This window comes from Hylobates moloch, unplaced genomic scaffold, assembly GCF_009828535.3.
Source record: "Hylobates moloch isolate HMO894 unplaced genomic scaffold, HMol_V3 SCAFFOLD_8, whole genome shotgun sequence".
Taxonomy (NCBI): Eukaryota; Metazoa; Chordata; class Mammalia; order Primates; family Hylobatidae; genus Hylobates; species Hylobates moloch.
The window spans coordinates 10,848,394-10,867,811 of NW_026652283.1; the positions used below are offsets into that span (position 1 = coordinate 10,848,394).

At 39.9% G+C, this 19,418-nt stretch overlaps 1 protein-coding gene across 2 annotated transcripts in view; it reads right to left on the minus strand.

Annotated features, from left to right (window-relative positions):
* Positions 1-13,639: 13,639 nt before the first annotated feature.
* Positions 13,640-19,418, minus strand: part of LRP6 (LDL receptor related protein 6) — a 156,287-nt gene continuing 150,508 nt past the window's right edge. For both annotated transcript variants that reach the window (XM_032159641.2, XM_058442459.1), the window contains one exon: positions 13,640-18,954. In XM_032159641.2, coding sequence (XP_032015532.1) covers positions 18,660-18,954 — 295 coding nt within the window. In that variant the 3' untranslated portion in view covers positions 13,640-18,659. The remainder of the gene's footprint in view (positions 18,955-19,418) is intronic.

Sequence of the window (19,418 nt, forward strand, 5' to 3'; positions counted from 1 at the left end):
CCTCAGCCTCCCAAGTAGCTGAGACTACAGGCACCCGCCACCACGCCCGGCTAATTTTTTTTTTGTATTTTTAGTAGAGACGGGGTTTCACCATGTTAGCAAGGATGGTCTAGATCTCCTGACCTCGTGATCTGCCCGCCTTGGCCTCCCAAAGTGTTGGGATTATAGGCATGAGCCACCGCACCCGGCCAGGAGTCTCCTTTTAGACATGGAGACACTGAAGACCATCTCTTCCTCCACTCTGATCCCACCATTCCAAACTCTTTGCAGTTCCCCAGAGGTATTATGCAGCCTGGTACCTCTGAGCCTTCATAACAATATCCTCTCTACTTGGAGTGTTCATGCCTGATGGATTCGTTTCCCCGTTTCCACTAAAACAACTAACTCTAGCTCATCTTTCCAAATTTCCTCAGTTTCCTCCAGGACTCATTTGCTAACCCTCCCTTGGCCATCATGTGGCTATATTTGGATGCCTTTTCTCATAAGATGCTCCAAATCACCCTGCATGTAGACATTATGCTTAATATATTGCACCGTAAAGATTTGGTTTACCCAGTCTTTCTCAGTGGATTGTAAAGTCGTTTGCAGACAGGTGCTATGCCTAATTTAACTTTATATATCTAGTGCCTGGCATAGTTTTGGCACACAGTTGCAGAACCATACCCTCGTCTGACTGATACAGCTTGTAAATCAGTATGACTGGAATATGCCCCAAGATATGTGTACTTACAACAAGCTCTCCACGTTTCCAATATCATCTACAGCTTGTGGTCAAGATGAAGAAACTAACCAGATTTAATCTCCTGCTTGAAACAACTAAAAAAAAAAAAAAAGACACTATATATGAGAATGATTTTCAAGGCATTGGACATTAGGTAATTTTTTTTTTTTTGTATTTTTAGTAGAGACGGGGTTTCACTGTGTTAGCCAGGATGGTCTCGATCTCCTGACCTCGTGATCTGCCTGCCTCAGCCTCCCAAAGTGCTGGGATTACAGGCGTGAGCCACCGCGTCCGGCTAGGAGTCTCCTGTAGAGAACTGGTCCCGGAGAGATGAGACTCTAAGTGAGCCCTATGTTTTCCCTAGAGTAACTACGTGTAAAGAATTTCTAGGCCAGGCTGGAGAGAGGGGAACCCACGCAGAGTTCACCAGCTCCCTGAGTAGAAGGGATAGGGCTAGGAGTCCAGGAAGGTCAGAGCAGCGGAAGTTTGCTTCAGAGCTCCAGAGACCTGCAGATATTTCCCCTTAGGTATTCAGATGAATACTGATCAAAACATGTGCATGAAGAAATTACCCAAGACATGGGGAAGAACCACCTGAAAATATTAAAGGGAATGCTCTCCAAAGCCTACACAAGGCCATGAATACTGCCTATTTTGGCAATAGGTAGAATCCACAAAACAATTTTGTCTCAGAAGTGGCAAAAATTAGCCCTAGACTAAGCACTCTCTGGTTCTGCACAATCTAAAGATTAAGAGCAAAAACTTAAAGGATTAAACTATTACCAAATAACTGAGCTGTGTTCTAGAACAAACGCAAGGATATCTATAGAATCATCAAAATATCCAACATCCAACAAGGTAATATTCACAATGTCTAGCTTCTGATAAAAAATTATAAGGCATGCAAAAAAACAGCAAAATGCAGTCCATCATGAGAAGAAAAATCAGGAAAGCTAGAATGTTACAGATAATACAATTGTTAGACATTAGAACTATTGTAACTGTATTCCACATATTCAATAAGCCAGAAGAAAGATAACATGCAAAGTACACATAGAACTTATAAGTATGTCTCGAACCAAAGTTCTAGAGATGAAATCTATAACATCTGAGATGAAAAACATGCTGGATTGGATTAATAGCAGATTAGACATCATAGAAGAACGCATAGGTAAACTTGAAGGCATAGAATAGATCCAAAATAAAAAACAGAAAAATAAGACTGAGGGAAAAAACAGCAATAGCGAATTGTGGAATGACTTCTGATGGCCTAATATAGGTAAAATTGAAGTGAAGATTTTCCAAATGTGATGAAAACTATAAACCCACAGAACCAAGAAATTCTACAAATGCCAAGCACCACAAACAGGGACAGGGAGAAAACTATGCCAAGGCACACCATAAATTGCTCAAAACCAGTGATAAAGAAAAAAAAAGTCTTCCAAGCAAGCAGAGAAAAAGACATATTATATGCAGAGAAAGAAAAATTAAAATGCCAGCAAACTTCTTGGGGACTAACACAAAAGAAACCGTAACCTCTCTAAAGTATCAAGACACATACACACACACACACACACACACACACACACATTATAAATGCAGAATTCTATACCCAGCCAAAAGATGATTTTAAAATGTAGGGAAAATAAAGACTTTTTGAGATGCATAAAACCTAAAAGAATTCCTTATCAGCAGACCTGAACTATAATAAATATTAAAGAAATTCCTTCGGTAGAAGCCAAATTATTCCAAATAGAAATCTGTATCTGAAAAAAAAAGCACTAGAAATGATAAAATGTGGGTAAATATAAAGAATTTTTAATTAAAAGATAATGTACTATTTAAAAGAAAAAAATAATAATGTATTATGGGGTTTATAATGTAGATTAAAATGTATAAGAATAATAGTATGGAGGGTGGGAGACAGAAATGGAAGTATAATTGTACAGTTCCACACTATATGTGAAGTGCACAATTTCACTTGAAAGTAGACTGGGCCAGGTGCAGTGGCTCATGCCTGTAATGCAGCACTTCCAGAGGCCGAGGCAGGTGGATCACCTGAGGTCAGGAGTTCGAGACCAGCCTGGCCAACCTGGTGAAACCCCATCTCTACTAAAAATATAAAAATTAGCCAGGCATGGTGGTGCACACCTGCAATCCCAGCTACTCAGGAGGCTGAGGTGGGAAGATTGCTTGAACCTGGGAGGTGAAGTTTGCAGTGAACGAAGATTACGCCACTGCACTCCAGCCTGGGTGACAGAGTGAGACTCTGTCTCAAAAAAAAAAAAAAGAGACTGTGGTAAGTTAAAAATGTATACTCTAAACCCAAAATCAACTCCTAAAACACACATAAGCTCATACAAAATTTACAGCTAATAAGCCAACAATGGAGGTAAAATGGAATCATGAAAAATAATCCATAACAAGGCAGAAAAGGACAGAAGAGACAGAAAGAAAACAGCAAGTGGTCTATTAAACTCAACCATATCAATGATCACAATAAATGCAAATGATATAGATATTCCAATTAAATGGCAGAGATTATCGAATTGGATTAGAAAGACCAACTTTATACACATCTTCCAAAAAAAAAAAAAAACTTTAAATACGAAGACATGAACAGACTTAGGCAAAAGGATGGATGCTTTGGGAGGCCGAGGTGGGTGGACTGCTTGTGTCCAGGAGTTCAAGACCAGCTTAGGCAACTTGACAAAACCTCATCTCTACAAAAAACACACAAAAATTGTGTGGTGGTGCATGCCTGTAGTCCCAGCTTCTTGGGAGGCTGAGGAGGGAGGCTCACTGGAGCCCAGGAGGTCAAGGCTGCAGTGAACCATGTTCATGTCACTGCACTCCAGCCTAGGTGACTGGGTGACAGAGGGAGACCGTCAAAAAAAAAAAAAAAAAAGTCAAAGCATGGAAAGATGTACCATAACACCCATCAAAGGAAAATGGAGTGGCTACGTTAATATCAATCCAAGTAGAGTCAAAGCAAATAACGTTACCAGGTGATATAGTTTGTATGTTTGTCCCCTCCAAATCACATGTTGAAATATGATTCCCAATTTTGGAGATGGGCCTAGCGAGAGTTGCTTTGGTCATAGGGGCAGATCCCTCATGAATGGGAGGGATCCCTGAAGTAATGGGTTCACACAAGATCTGGTTGTTAAAGAGTCTGGAATTTTCCCCTTCTCTCTTGTTCCCTCTTTCATGTGACATGCCTACTCCACCTTCCCCTTCTGCCACGATTGTAAACTTCCTGAGACCCTCACTGGAAGCAGATGCCAGCACTATGCTTCTTGTACCGTCTGCAGAACTGTGAGTCAAAATAAACCTCTTTTCTTTATAAATCACCCAGTCCCAGGTATTCCTTTACAGCAATGCAAAATGGACTAATACACCAGGGATAAAGAATGTCATTCAATAATAGTAAAGGAGTCAATTCATCAAAGGACGTAACAATCCTAATGTTATGCATCTAATAACAGCCTCAAAATACATAAAGCAAACACTAATAGAATTGCAAGGAGCAATATACAAAAATGTTTCACAATTATAGCTGGAGATTTCAACATCTCTCAATGATTGATAAAACAAGTAGACAGAAAATCAGTAAGGATAGTACAGATTTGAAAACTTAGAGCATTAAAACCAACAACAGCAGAAAAAAGCATTCTTTTCAGATGCACATGGACGTTTAAAACATTGAACTATCTTCTGAACCATAAATCTCAATAAATTTAAAAGGATTCAAGTAATTTAAAGAATGTTTGTTGACCACACTGTAAATAAATTTGAAATCAATAACAAAGATATCTGGAAAATCCCTCAAATGTTTAGAAACTAAATAAAACCTGTCTAAATTACCCATGGGTCAAAGCACAAATCAAAAGGGAAATTAGAAGTATTTTTAACTTAAAAATGAAAGCACGGCATACTAGAAATTTTGAGAGGCACTAAGGTAGTACTTAGTACTTTGCTTTAGCAAAGGAAACTTTAAAGCACTAAATAGCTACATTAGAAAAGAATGGTCACTAACTGATGACTTCAGCTTATACCTTAAACTAGAAAAGGCAAATCCAGAGTAGGCATGAGAAAGGGAATTCAAGAAATAGAAAACAAGAAATAGTGAAAAAAATCTACAAACCCAAAACCTGGTTTGTTAAGCATATCAATAAAACCGCTAGCTTGACTGATCAGAAAAAATGAGAAAATACGAAGATATTTTCAGAATGTTTTCAAAATTTTGAAAAGTAGAATGTGTCATGAGCAGACTAAGAGTAGAAGACATACCAAAGGAAACTCTCAGCCTGAAGGAAAATTATAGCAGATGGAAAGTCAGATCTCTACAAAGGAATCAGGAGCATCAAACATAATAAATATGCAGATAAATAAAAGTATTTTTCTTTACATTAAAAGACAATTGTTTAAAGCAAAATAATAATAGTATATTATGGCATTTACAACATGCAGAAGTAAAACTTATGACAATAAAAACACAAATGAGGCCAGGTGCGGTGGTTCTTGCCTGTAATCCCCCGACTTTGGGAGGCTGAAGCGGGTGGATCGCCTGAGGTCAGGAGTTCGACACCAGCCTGGCCAACATGGTGAAACCCCGTCACTACTAAAAATACAAAAATTAGCTGTGCATGGTGGTGCATGCCTGTAATCCTAGCTACATAGGAGGCTGAGGCAAGAGAATGGCTTGAACCTGGGAGGCAAACGTTGCAGTGAGCCAAGATTGCGCCACTGCACTCCAGCCTGGGCAACAGAGCAAGACTCCAGCCCGGGTGACACAGCGAGACTGCATCTCCCAATAAATAAATAAATACACAAATGATAGGAAAGGATTCTGGGAAGATGGTGGAGTAGGAAACACCAGAAATCTGTCTCCCACCTAGACAATAATAACCCAGACAGAATCAATCTGAAATAACTATTTTGGAACTCTGAAGTCTATTAAAGGTTTGCAACTTCCAGGCAAAAGCTTTGACATGTAAACTACAGTTAATTTAATCAATTTCAGCTCTTAGCACAATACCAGCTACCTATCCCCCAACTCCAGTCCCATGGCAAGCAATGGTGTACCTGTTCCTGGAGCAGTTTGCACACAGCTTGTGGTGAGCAGAGTGGAAAAAAAGAACCCTGTTCTCCAAATATCAGGGATCTGTGCACTGATTGCTGACTCCCGCTCTGATCAAAGAGGTGCAGGTAAAGAGGTGGCAGCCATTGTTTGTCAGTCTGACCCATTACACCTCTCCCCATGACTACTAGCCCATCCTCCTCCAGCTGAAGTGACTTCCAGGAAATTTAAAAGGCCTCTGCCCTCTTTTTCTCCTTTTCATTTTTCTCCTTTTCCCATTTAGGGAGCCAGACAATGAGACTAGGATATTCAAAAGCAACTGTATTTGGGGGAAAAATATGAAATTGACCTTGCATGTCCAAAGAGAGGCACAGACTCAGAAAAGACCTCAGAAGACTTAAGTTTATACCTCAGGGTGATCCTTGGTACAGAGACAGTGTACAACAATTAAAAATCAAAATCACACAAACCCAAACCACAAAATAGCAAACCCTGGGGAAGGGGATTAATCTGATTTCCACAGTTACCATATTAGATTCAAATATCTGTTTTCAACAACAAAACATCAAAGCACACAAAGAAACAGGAAAGTATGACCCAAAGGAAAAAAATCAACAGGAACTGTCTCTGAAAAAGATCTGGTGGCAAATCTACTAGAGAAAGGCTTTCAAACAACTGTCTTAAAGATTCTCAAAAAAGAACAAAAGGAACATGTGGAGAAAGTAAAAAAATAATGTAAATAGTGTATGGACAAAATAGAAATATCAATAAAGAGACAAGCAACCTAAAAAGAAAACAAAAAGAAATTTTGAAAGCTGAAAGTACTATTACTGAAATAAAAAATTCACTAAACAAATTTAAAGGCAGATTTGAGAAAGCAGAAGAAAGAATCAGGAAACTTGGATGGGCGCGGTGGCTCACGCCTGTAATCTCAGCACTTTGGGAGGCTGAGGCAGGCAGATCATGAGGTCAGGAGATCGAGACCATCCTGGCTAACACAGTGAAACCTCATCTCTACTAAAAATACAAAAAATTAGCCAGGCGAGGTGGCGGGCGCCTGTAGTCCCAGCTACTCGGGAGGCTGAGGCAGGAGAATGGCGTGAACCCTGGGGGACGGAGCCTGCAGTGAGCCGAGATTGCGCCACTGCACTCCAGCCTGGGCGACAGAGCGAGACTCCGTCTCAAAAAAAAAAAAAAAAGAATCAGGAAACTTGAACATAGTGACACAGGATTTTTCTTGGCCCCTTTGCTGGGCTTGCAGCAGGGGCACCCATCACCTCGGCCTGCTGTGCTCAGCCCCAGTAGGAGGGAGCACATGGGCAAGCGAGTGCAGGGCTTGGCTGGTCGCTCCAAGTGCCAACACAGGAGCAAGCTCTATGCAAGCCCCACAGCCAGACCAGGTGTGTTGGCCTAAGGGGATCGCAACAGTACCCAAGCAGGGGTGCCGCATGACCCAAAATCCCCAGAAGGGGTGTTAGTGTGCTAATTAGCTCTTTTAGTTCTACTGTCCACAGCCTGATGGACAGCAGCATGTTAACAGCTCAGCCAGATTCTTGCCCCTCCCTGACCCAGGGCTCCAGAACTGGTGTGGCTCTGGGACCAGCTCAGCCCCGCCACTGCTTCTGTCATGTGGGGAAGCTGCCCTCTACCATTGAGGGCAGAGGGCCACTGTTACAGCCTTTCTGGCCACCCACATTCAGTGAGTCCCAAGCTCTTGTCCTGCATCCAAGAAGAATGAGGTCATGCTGACAATTAAAGGGTGGCAAAGACAGATAATTTTATTGAGTGAAGAAACAGCTGTCAGTGGAGAGAGGGTGGGAAGGTCGGATTGTCTCTCCTGAAGTCAGGTTGTCTTTCTCAGTGTGGCTGAATCTGGGATTTTTATAGGCACAGGATAGGGGAGTGCGTGCTTCCTGGTTTGTGAGTATGCAAGAAAGGTTAAAACCAAGGCACCAGTGAAAGGTGGGTGCAGTGTAAAAACAATTAGGGAAGGGTAGGTATATGTAAAATCGGTTAAGGGTGGGGATCAATCAAAGGAAAGCACACCAAACAGGAAGACAGTTCTCAATCCAATCTGTGAATTTGACTTGTAGCTTGGCCTCAGGCTTTAAACTCTCTTTGGCTTGAATGTGGGGTTTCACTGGGGACCTGCCCATCTGCCTAGGATTTCTCCGTCTCCTGCCTCTATCAATAAGACAGTGGAAATTATCAAGTCTGAGGAACAGAAAGAAAAAGTCTGAAGAAAAGTGAACAGAGCCTAAGGGAGTTGTGAGACATCATCAAGCTGCCCAACGCAAGCATTATGGGAGTTCCAGAGGAAAGGAGAGACAGAGAAAAAGAGGCACAGAGAATACATGAAGAAATAATGGCTGCAAACATTACAAAAATTTGAGGAAGATGTGAATGTAAATATCCAAGAAGCTCAATGAATTCCACGCACAATGAACTGAAAGAGACCTATCCTGAGGCACATTATAATCAAATGCCTGAAAGACAATGACAGATAATCCTGAAAGTAGGATGAGGGAATTGACTCATCACATACAAGGAACTCTTAGATCATCAGCAGATTTTTCATCAAAAACTTTGGATGCCAGAAGGCAATGAGCCAATGTATTCAAAATGCTAAAACAAAACAAAAAACAAAACAAAAAAAAAAACATGTCAACCAAGAATCCTATATTCAGCAAAACTATTGTATTAGCTTGTTCTCACTCTGCTATAAGGACATACCCAAGACTGGGTAATTTATAAAGGAAAGAGGTTTAATTGACTCACAGTTCAGTATGGCTGGGGAGGCCTCAGGAAACTTATAATCATGGCATAAGGGGAAACAAACATGTCCTCCTTCACATGGCAGCAGGAGAAAAATGAGAGCCAAGCAAAGGGGAAAGCCTCTTCTAAAACCATCAGATCTCGTGAGAACTTACTCACTATCATGGGAATAGCATGGGGGAAACTGCTCCTGTGATTCAATTACCTCCCACCAGGTCCCTCTCATGACACGTGGGGATTATGGGATCTACAGTTCAAGATGAGATTTGGGTGGGGACACAGCCAAACCATATCAATTATCTTTCAAAATGAGGGGGAAATTAATTCCCAGATAAACAAAAGCTGATTGAGTTTGTTAGGCTAGGTCACCTCTGCAGGGTGAAATTAAAGGGCCCTTGACAGTAACTAAAGCCATTTGAAGAAATAAAGATCTCAGTGAAGGTAAATACATAGGCCACTACCAAACCTAGTATTATTTTTTTGAGACAGAGTCTTGCTCTGTTGTCCAGGCTGGAGTACAGTGGCACAATCTCAGCCCACTGCAACCTCCGTCTCCTGGAGGGGCCAAACAATTCTCGTGCCTCGGGCTCCCAAGTAACTGGGAATACAGGTGTGCACCACCATGCCCGGCTAATTTTTGTATTTTTAGTAGAGATGGGGTTTCACCATGTTGGCCAGCCTGGTCGCAAACAGGTGATCTGCCTGCCTTGGCCTCTCAAAGTGCTGGGATTACAGGCATGAGCCACCACGCCCCGACCAAAGCTAGTATTATTTGGACAATGGTTTGTAACTCTACTCTTTGTTTTCTACACTTTTTTTTTTTTGAGACAGTCTTACTCTGTCATCCAGGCTGGAGTGCAATGGCGCAATCTCGACTCACTGCAACCTCCACCACCTGGGTTCAAGCAATTCTCCTGCCTCAGCCTCCTGAGTAGCTGGGACTACAGGCACACGCCACCGCACCTGGCTAATTTTTTGTATTTTTAGTAGAGACGGAGTTTCACTGTGTTACCCAGGATGGTCTCAATCTCCTAACCTCATGATCTGCCTGCCTCGGCCTCCCAAAGTGCTGAAATTTCAGATGTGAGTGCCCACACCCGGCACTTTTTTTTTTTTTTTTTGACAGAGTCTCACTCTGTCACACAGACTGGAGTATAGTGGCATGATCTCAACACATTGCAACCTCTACCTCCCGGGCTCAAGCTATTCTCCTGCCTCACCTTCCCAAGTAGCTGGGATTACAGGCATGCACCACCATGCGTGGCTATTTTTGCTATCATTAGTAAGACAGGATCTCACTATGTTGGCCAGGCTGGTCTCGAACTCCTGACCTCAAAGGATCCACCCACCTTGGCCTCCCAAAGTGCTGGAATTACAGGTGTGAGCCACCATGCCCAGCCAAGAGACTAATAATACATTTTTAAAAAATAATATAAACACTAGTATGGTTGTAACTTTGTTATTCCACATTTTTTTTTTTTTTTTTTTTTTTGAGATGGAGTCTCACCCTGTTGCCCAGGCTGGAGTGCAGTGGCGCAATCTCGGCGCACTGCAACCTCCACCTCCTGGGTTCAAGCGATTCTCCTGCCTCAGCCTCCTGAGTAGTTGGGATTACAGACGTGCACCATCACGCCCAGCTAATTTTTGTATTTTTAGTACAGATGGAGTTTCACCATGTTGGCCAGGCTAGTCTCAAACTCCTGACCTCAGGTGATCCACCCGCCTCAGCCTCCCAAAGTGTTGGGATTACAGGCGTGAGCCACTGCGCCTGGCCGACCCTTTGTCTTTAGAGAGAAGAATGTGGAGATATACCTAATGCTAAATGACGAGTCAATGGGTGCAGCACACCAACATGGCACATGTATACATGTGTAACAAACCTGCATGTTGTGCACATGTACCCTAAAACTTAAAGTATCATAATAATAAAATAAAATAAAAAAATAAAGGCACAAAATGATAAAAAAAAAAAAAAAAAAAGAATGTTCCTTTCTTCCAGGTGTAGAGAGAGCAGCTCTCTCAGGAGAGACCTGCTTAAGGAGAAGATCAGAAAACTTATCCCAGGTTTATAACCTGCTTCAGGTGAGAATGATGAGGGAATCCTGCTTCCTTGATTTCTCTCAAATTCCTTCAGCTCAAAATAGTATTCCAAGGTGTCATATTTTAGGTACTATGTTCTGAGTCCCAGTAGAGAACGCACAAATTGCCAATGTCAGAAACGAAAACAGACATTAAAAGGATAGAGAACGTATTTTATGTCAGTAAATCAACAACTTAGATGAAATGGACAAATTCCTTGAAAGACACAAGTAACTAAAGCTGACATAAGAAGAGAAAACATGAATAACCCAGATTAGAGAAACTGAGGTATTAAAATTTTTTTTAAATTTCTCCTGTTACATATGTATCTGCAGTTAAGAATCATAGCACTGCATACTTGAGGACCCTAACCCTTTCCTTCCCATGGAATCCCCAAGAAGGAACTTCAATTACTGGACAAAAGATGAGAATCTTCAAGGCTGTTCAACTGAGTAATGGTAGTGGGGGAGCTTTTGGTAGGATGATCAGAAGTCAAAAGACCTCAAGATAATCACTTCTGTCTGCCATGAAGCTTGTGATGTAAGATGGGCATTGGGCTGTCTCCTTTTTGACAGTTATTTTCTTTGGAAAGCAAAGAAAGGGCCTAAGGGAAAGGAAGCATCGAATAGGAATCTCCATGGAATAGGATACCACGTAGGCGTTTGGGCTTCAATGGACTCTGCCTTGTAATACAATTCATTGCCTCAAATGCATTATGTGTAAGTATCTCTCTAGAACAGGTATTGGAATTGACTAATTGAAGAGTCAACTGGTAGCCAGTCACGGTGGCTCACGCCTGTAATCCCAGAGGTGGGCAGATCACGAGGTCAGGAGATGGAGACCATCCTGGCCAACATGGTGAAAACCCATCTCTACTAAAAATACAAAAAATTAGCTGGGTGTGGTGGCGCATGCCTGTAATCCCAGCTACTCAGGAGGCTGAGGCAGGAGAATCGCTTGAACCCAGGAGGTGGAGGTTGCAGTGAGCTGAGATAGCACCACTGCACTCCAGCCTGGCAACAGAGTGAGACTCAGTCTCAAAAAACAACAAAAAACAAACAAAAAAAATGGTCAACTGGCTCATTAAAAGAGTCAAGGTTCTGAAAACCCTAAAGACTAATGCCAAAGAAATACTGAGAGATAAGAGTCCAGACATGCCTTGACAATTAATTACAGTGGAATAAAGATTAAAATCTAGACCTCAATCCATATCCTTTTCCCTCTACCCAGAGACAACCCATTTCTTTTTTTTTTTTTTTTTGAGACAGAGTTTCGCTCTTGTTGCCCAGGCTGGTTGGAGTGCCAAGGCCCCGTCTCGGCTCACTGCAACTTCTGCCTCCTGGGTTCAAGTGATTCGCCTGCCTCAGCCCCTCAAGTAGCTGGGATTACAGGCGCCTGCCACAATGCCCAGCTAATTTTTGAGTTTTTAGTAGAGACGAGGTTTCACCAAGTCAGTCAGGCTGGTCTCAAACTCCTGACCTCAGGCAATCCGCTCACCTCGGCCTCCCAAAGTGCTGCGCCCAGCGACAACCCGTTTCTAATCAAAATTTTGCAGTGGAGCTTTTCATACTCAAATTGGGCATTTCCTGTCAAGCCTGGTCATTCATCACTTTATTATTCTCTTTATTTTAGAGGTAGGGGTTTCTCTGTTGACCAGGCTAGTCTCAAACTCCTGACCTCAAAAGATCTTCCCGCCTCAGCTTCCCAAGTAGCTTACAGGCTCAAGCTACCACAGCTGGCAACCATTTGATTATTTTAAGTCGGACGGCGGGAGGCGAGGAAAGGCAGCACAGTGCCTGGTACACAGTAAATGCAGGCTAGAATGTTAATAAAATTATCCTTCATTTTAACTTCCGTATTGGAGAAGACTGGTTTTATATGTTGACTAAATATGAATTTGCAAATGCAAATCTCAAGCAGATTTTCTGTGGGGGGGGGATTGTGCAGATTACATAATGATGTAAATGGATGGAACCAGAGATCTGAGGACAGTAATTCGTCATTTGAATTAAATTTATAGAAACAATGCAATCATATACAAGACAAAGAATTAAAATGAAAACTACTTAATGATTTACTTAGCTGAAAACCTATCTAAGGAAAGAAGGACCCAAAACAGTTTGCAGTGTTTTCCCATTCGTGAGACTGCCTTTCCATCAGGCAAACCAATCTTCTGTCTTTTCTTTCTTTCATTTAACTGGGAATGGCACAACGTGTAGTTTTTGTTTTCCTTCCAGGGGAAAGAATGGGAGGAGTCAGCAAAGACCAAGGTAAGTTCACTTATTTGAGGGCACTGGCTAAGGAAAAACATTAAAACTTGGTTTCCCTTTAATTGGTATTTGGGCTCAAATACTGCAAAATAAAAAAGCAGCTTTCCTCCCTTCCTATCAAACTAGTAAGCTTAGTATCAAGCAGAGACCCGGTATTTCACTGGTTTTTACTACGTCCTACCCTCGTAGAAAAAGAATCATCACATCACACTGGGCTCTTCACCAGGAAAGCAATGTGCATTTTATAAGCTAATTTAAGATCTTGGAAAAGAGGGAAGTGCTCAGAGTCCATACTAGAACTCCTCCCAGTTTACTGAAAACAAGAGCAGTTCTGAAGCACAGGCTATTTCTTATTCTTGTTCCCAAACACAAATGCGGCCAGCACTGAACTAAGCAACAGCCCTTCTCAAATCTCTCTTGCAGAGACTGATTGATTTAGAGACAGGGTTTCACTCTGTAGCCCAAGGCTGTAGTGCAAGTGGCGCAATCACAAGCCTTACTGCAGCCTCAACCTCCCCAGCTTAAGTGATCCTCCCACTTCAGTCTTCCAAGTAGCTGGGACTACAGGTGTGCTGGCAGAGTATTATTTAAAATGCAAACAATAAAGCTGGGTTTTGTGTCTAAAACAGTCTTATTTACATCACAGCAAACCACAACCAGCTACTGTCTTAATTTCTTGCTGAAAAGAAAGGACAGACACTTTTACTTTTCCACTGTTTTATTACAAAAATCAACATTTCATTTGTTACAATTCAGGTTATTTATTGTAATAATCAAAAAAGGGGTTTTATACAAGGTATTTTTATACAGTTTATAATTAAAGCACTTATTTTACAAAAGGAGGGAAGTGAGTAAGTGGACAAGGGCTGACCAAATGTTGGCCATTATAATATAAATACATCCTTGCAAAGCACCATCGTACCAAAGTCGATGAACAAGAAACACCAGTTGACTTTAAGACAATGACGAAGATTAAAGCTTAAGGGAAAAAAAATAAAGGATAAACATCTGAAAGCAGCACCAGATCCTTCACTTGCAAATAAGGCTAGTCCAGTTTCATCTTCTTGGTATCCTCTCCACTTTTTAACATTTTTCCTTACTAACCCATATATTTAATTTCATGTAATATTGGGTTTAATCAGACTTTAAAAATTTTCCCTTTAATACCCATATTTAGGCATTAGATATATAGAATATATATCTATATATAAATATATCTCTATCACCCATCCTGCTTATATTTGATAAAAAACAAAACAACCAAAATGGACAGTTAAGCAAAAGCATGTTGTCTGTAATTCTTTGGTGCTGCTTTCGGGCAAACCCTAAGTGATGGTGGGGTCTGTTTGTTAGGTCTGTACTCTGCTTCTAAGTACAAGAAATCATTTAGTTTGTAATTCTATCTGTAAAGTCATGGAGATTTTTTTCAGCAATAAACTCAACAATTTAAGAATGCTTTATGAAAAAGAAAAACAGCAAAGTTTACCTCAACTGAAAGAGGGTGAGAGTAGAGTCAGCGAGTGATTAACATAAGACTCCACCTTCCACTCCACTCAGGTACAGGCTTTATGAGACGCAGATCAAGTCAGACAATAGCCTGAGAGTGTGAATTCACAATACTTATAATTTAAATCTTTAAAAAATTATAAATGTATAATTTTATACTTGAGGTCCAAAGTCTTCTACCATAAAATGTTGAGAATTTCAAAAGCTAAATTTTGAAACTATTATAAAATGGTGCCATCCCAAAAGTTAGAAGCCACACATACACTACAAGTACTTTCTAAAATCATCTTTCTCTTGGCTCATTTTAGGCTTAAGAAATACCAAATAAAATTAAATTCCTTGGGTTCAAGAATTCTGATAACGTTTTAAACAACACTTGACTATAAGCTTCTTTAGGACTCAGTCAACACTTAGTGTATAGTCTCATCTGTAGATGCCCAAATATTTGTCCACCTACTGCTAACTGGTCAACACACTCATATCCATACTCTAGATAAACTATGGATGCCATATGTAGACTTAAGCACCACACATTCATTAAGAGCTGACATATTTCGGATGTGAAAAGTCCAAGATTTTTGTTTTTGAATCTTGTTGATACGTAATGATAACCAATATGTAATTCCTACGGCATGCAAATCAGTGAAGTGGGATAAAGCTTCCCCTACAAGAAATAAAACAATTCAAAATATGACATTTCTAAGAATCTAATCTAGGCAGCAGCAGCCTGTTTACCGCACAGAAGTAGGCGTGCTTAACGCATACCTCTTCAGTCTCTATTATGACTGCTGGTATCAAGTCACATAAATAAACACACTTCATTAACACACTAGGTAAGCCACAGCTATTAACTCTACTGGAAGTATTCTTCATTAATAGGGCTTTATAGCAAAAGAAGAAGATGATCCTCCAAAACTGCTACCTAACACAGATGATGGCTATTTTTTATACCTTCAATAATGAATGAGTTTCCTTCATATAAATTACTGACTTTAGGGTATTTTTAAATGATAAAGAAATACAACCCTCAAAATCATCTTAAAATTGTACTGCTCAAAGCCCCTTCCCCCAATTACTGGCCTATATTAGATTAAAATGTACTTTAAAGTCTTCATTTCTAAATACCTATCATCTCTGTAGAATAGCTGTTCTCAAATGTACTAAAGAATCAGAGATCTCTTGGTAATGTATCACAAGCTATTTTTATATTAAAATTAAAGTAACTACATAATCTTCTGCTAAACAGACATCTTGTGACATGCTGTAAGAGTGGCAGAAAGTGCCAAAGGCATAATAAAATTTCATGGAAGAAAAATTAATAGTCAGAAAATTCTATCCACCAACTCTCTTTTTTTCCTGTGAATGTGCTATTATCTGACTTAAGCAAATGAAACTCCTTCAGTCACTATTCAGAAGACCACGCCTCTGCTGGAGCCAAGTCCAGGCCTTAGTTATAAAAGACCACTTCAATGCAGAATAGCTTACTGTGGTGCACAGAAAGTATGTTATGCTCAAGTTTATTTCTTGGACAATTTTAATCACATCAGTTAGTGCACATATTTTAGGACACATGTTCAAAATAAATACTTTTGCATATAAGGAATCTAATGAAACATTATTCATTTTCCCCCTTGGACAATGAATTTAATATACCAAATTTAAAAATCCCTTTTCTTTTTTCCCCCTAATTTGTGGTCTCATGTTTTTCCTCTCAACTTTTTCAATTACAGCTCGTGTTTAATAATCAATATACAGTTTACTTAAGCTTAACTGTCCATGTAACCTAAGGGGGTCAATAAATTTTTCCAAATTCGACAATTCTCTCATTAAAAAGTATTCCCAGAAATATTAAGAATCCATCTCATCTACCCCAGAAAGAGAACACTGAGATTAGGCTGAACTGCCTTCAAATAATTTTAAACAAATTGGCACACAAATTAGTATTTTGAAGAAGAGGCCATTGCCATCGCAGTGCAAGCACGTGGACTGAGATCCAACAAGGCAATATTCTTCTTAGTTAATCAGAGTGCAAGTCTCCACATGGGAAGCCCACCAGATCAAGATGCATATTTAAAAATGTAAACATATAGAATTCTCAAATTCTAACTGACACCCAGGTATTGCTAACCTTTCCATCTTCATTTAAGCATCAAGTGCCCTGTGTATCACAGAATCCAAGTTCAATGTCCATTTTGTCTGACACTGTGGGCACTTAGTTCCAGCAATGGGAAGAGTTTACGCTTGTCTGTTTTAGGACTCTGATAGATTTACCATTTGCTTATATGCAAAATCAAGTGCACCTGATTCTTACAGTCTCCAACAATCAGCATTATTCTGAAACCACAATTTTATCTTCAAAAACTTTACTTAGGTATTTTTAAACTGCATGAACAGTTACTTCACCCTTGCCAAAATTCTGATTCCTTTCTTCCACTGTTTTCTCTTGGGCCCTGAAACCCAGAGAGGCCTTGGCAAGACAGAATTAAAAAAGAAAAAAACAAATTCAATAATTAACTGACCAACACCTCTTAAGCTAAAAATACATTAGTTTAAAACCATTCAATTTTAGCAGAGAAGTGCTAGACATGTGTAAAAAGCAGGAAACGAACTTCTGGCAAGGTGGCAGAGCAAGTGCTAGAATCATTCCACAGGTCAGCCCTGATAGCGGAAGATGTAGCAGCCCCAGTACCACACATGACAGCAGGTCAGGCAGATCACAAAAGAGGCTTCCATTATTCCCTTCCACCCAAATTCTGACAGCTGAGAAGTTAACAGTTTGCCTTCTCATTTAATCCTCATTGTTAAATTTGTTAAATTATCTTAATCCATAATGGGTAAGAGAGGATCCACATAAAAATATGAGGTGATTACAAGAATAATTTGTGGATAATTTGAAAACAGCCTAACATTCACAGTGGGTAACAGAAAGATATTAAACTCATGTCACACATTAGAAGAGGTATGTATGTAGACATTATTCTGAGAAAAACCAGCCTAAAGAACATGAAAACGTCACAAACTGTTAATATAGTGAAAATCCTAATAAGAAAAAATTCTTTTTAAATAGATTGTCTCTAACCAGAACATATTAAAATGTTTTACTCAGAAAAAAAAAAAAAAAATATATATATATATATATATAAATGATTTCATACTGTGATATATGCTGAAAGTAGTGCAAGGATATATGATTAATTTACAACAAAAACATAATGGTTAATTTTTAATTCTTAAACATTGTCTATATGTGTTGTAAAAAGACATTTTAATGAGCATTAAAACAATCTTGGAAGAAGAGAAATAATATGTCTAACTTTTGATCATTATGCAAAAACAGCAGTCAAATTGAAGAGCTAAGCCTACTGGGGAATGGAGCTAGAAGAAATATTAAAATCAAGTTTAATTTAGAAAATTCCATTTAGTCAATGCTTCAGCTTAAAAAAATCATGGTATCTTAGCAAAATGACTTACCAAGTTGCTGGGGGAGGCAGCAAGGTAAACATACCTAGAGAAAAAAATTCATTTTGACAGAGGTATGGATTCTAAAGGTAGGGACAGAGACTTGCACACACACACAGCTTCATGGCATCTTACCAGAGGGCTGATCTCTCCTACAACAGCAACACCCAGAATGGGTTTTTAGAAATATCTACTTTCCTCACTAACACTGTTGGATTCCTAGAGAAAACAAAGCCCTTCGTCCAAGGTTAGTATTAATTCCTTTTTTTTCCTTTCATCATTTCTTACTTGTTGGCCCTCAAATGTTAGCTAACTGAAGGCTATCTGGCTACATCCATGTATCTATGGTTTGCTGCTCTGAGATGGACTTAATTTTTCTTCTTCCTCTTTTTTATTTTTGGTATCAATAAAGCCCAGATATTCCTGGTCAGTGATGCCTTTATTATTCCTGTTTACTTTGTACTCAGTTGCTTCACTGGGTTTAAGGCATGCTTTGTGTATTTAGTTTGCAAAAATAAAACTTTTAGTACAAATTTTTTTATACAAACTTTTATGGCACAAGCAGCAAATCTGCTGTTTTAAGAAAATATATAAATATCCTTTTCTTCTGTACAAATATCTCCAGTATTCCCTACCCCATTTTATAATTTTAACTGTACACGGTCTGCCTCATCCTTCTTAATAGCTCCCTCCCCCCCTCCAGATCTCAACTGAATTTATATTTACATTTTTACGCTGGAGGCAGTCAGAGGAGGAGGGCCCCTCCTCAGGAGGAGTCTGTACAGGGAGAGGGTGGCGGTGGGTAGAGGTGATGAGAATAGCTCCTCTCTGTGTATGGAGAAGGCGGGCAGCTTTCATAGTTCTCCTCTGCTGACAAGTATTGGCTTCGGGGTGTGGGAGGTGGGGGCACAGGTTCTGAATCATAGTTCAAGTCACTGGTATAGCCCTTGGCTGTTGCCACTGAGGTCATTCTCCGACTAGGAGCATAGTCACTGTCACAAACATCTGTGCTGCAGGGTGTGGTGGGGGGTGCAAAGTGCCGGTAGCTATATGGCCTGTAGCTGGTATAGGGAGAAAATAAAGAGAAGCAGTTAGTTTTACAAAAAAAATGATTTTCCCTCTCAGAATAGATGTATTAGATGTCAACTACACTACGAAAACAATAAGCTACTGCAATTTAAATTTACACAGACCAAGAGGCAATTTTCAATGGCAGATTCACTGAGGAAGATAGGTACTTTCTTATTTGCAAATAAGAAAGTAGCAAGTGAAAATGAACAGGATGGGAATGCAGAGGTGAATTCAATCTAGCCTCTGGTTGTGCTCTTATATCTTCAAGTTAAACTGTCTCACAGAATAAAAAATGACTATTCAAATTTGTTCTGCAGTTTCACAGCCCACGGGAAGAATGGGTTTTTACATATTTTACACTACTCAAACATGTCAGCATTCCCTCAACATTCTTTACTCCAAAATTAACCTGATGAATAATTAATTTAATGACATCTGAAGTCTTCATTTCTTT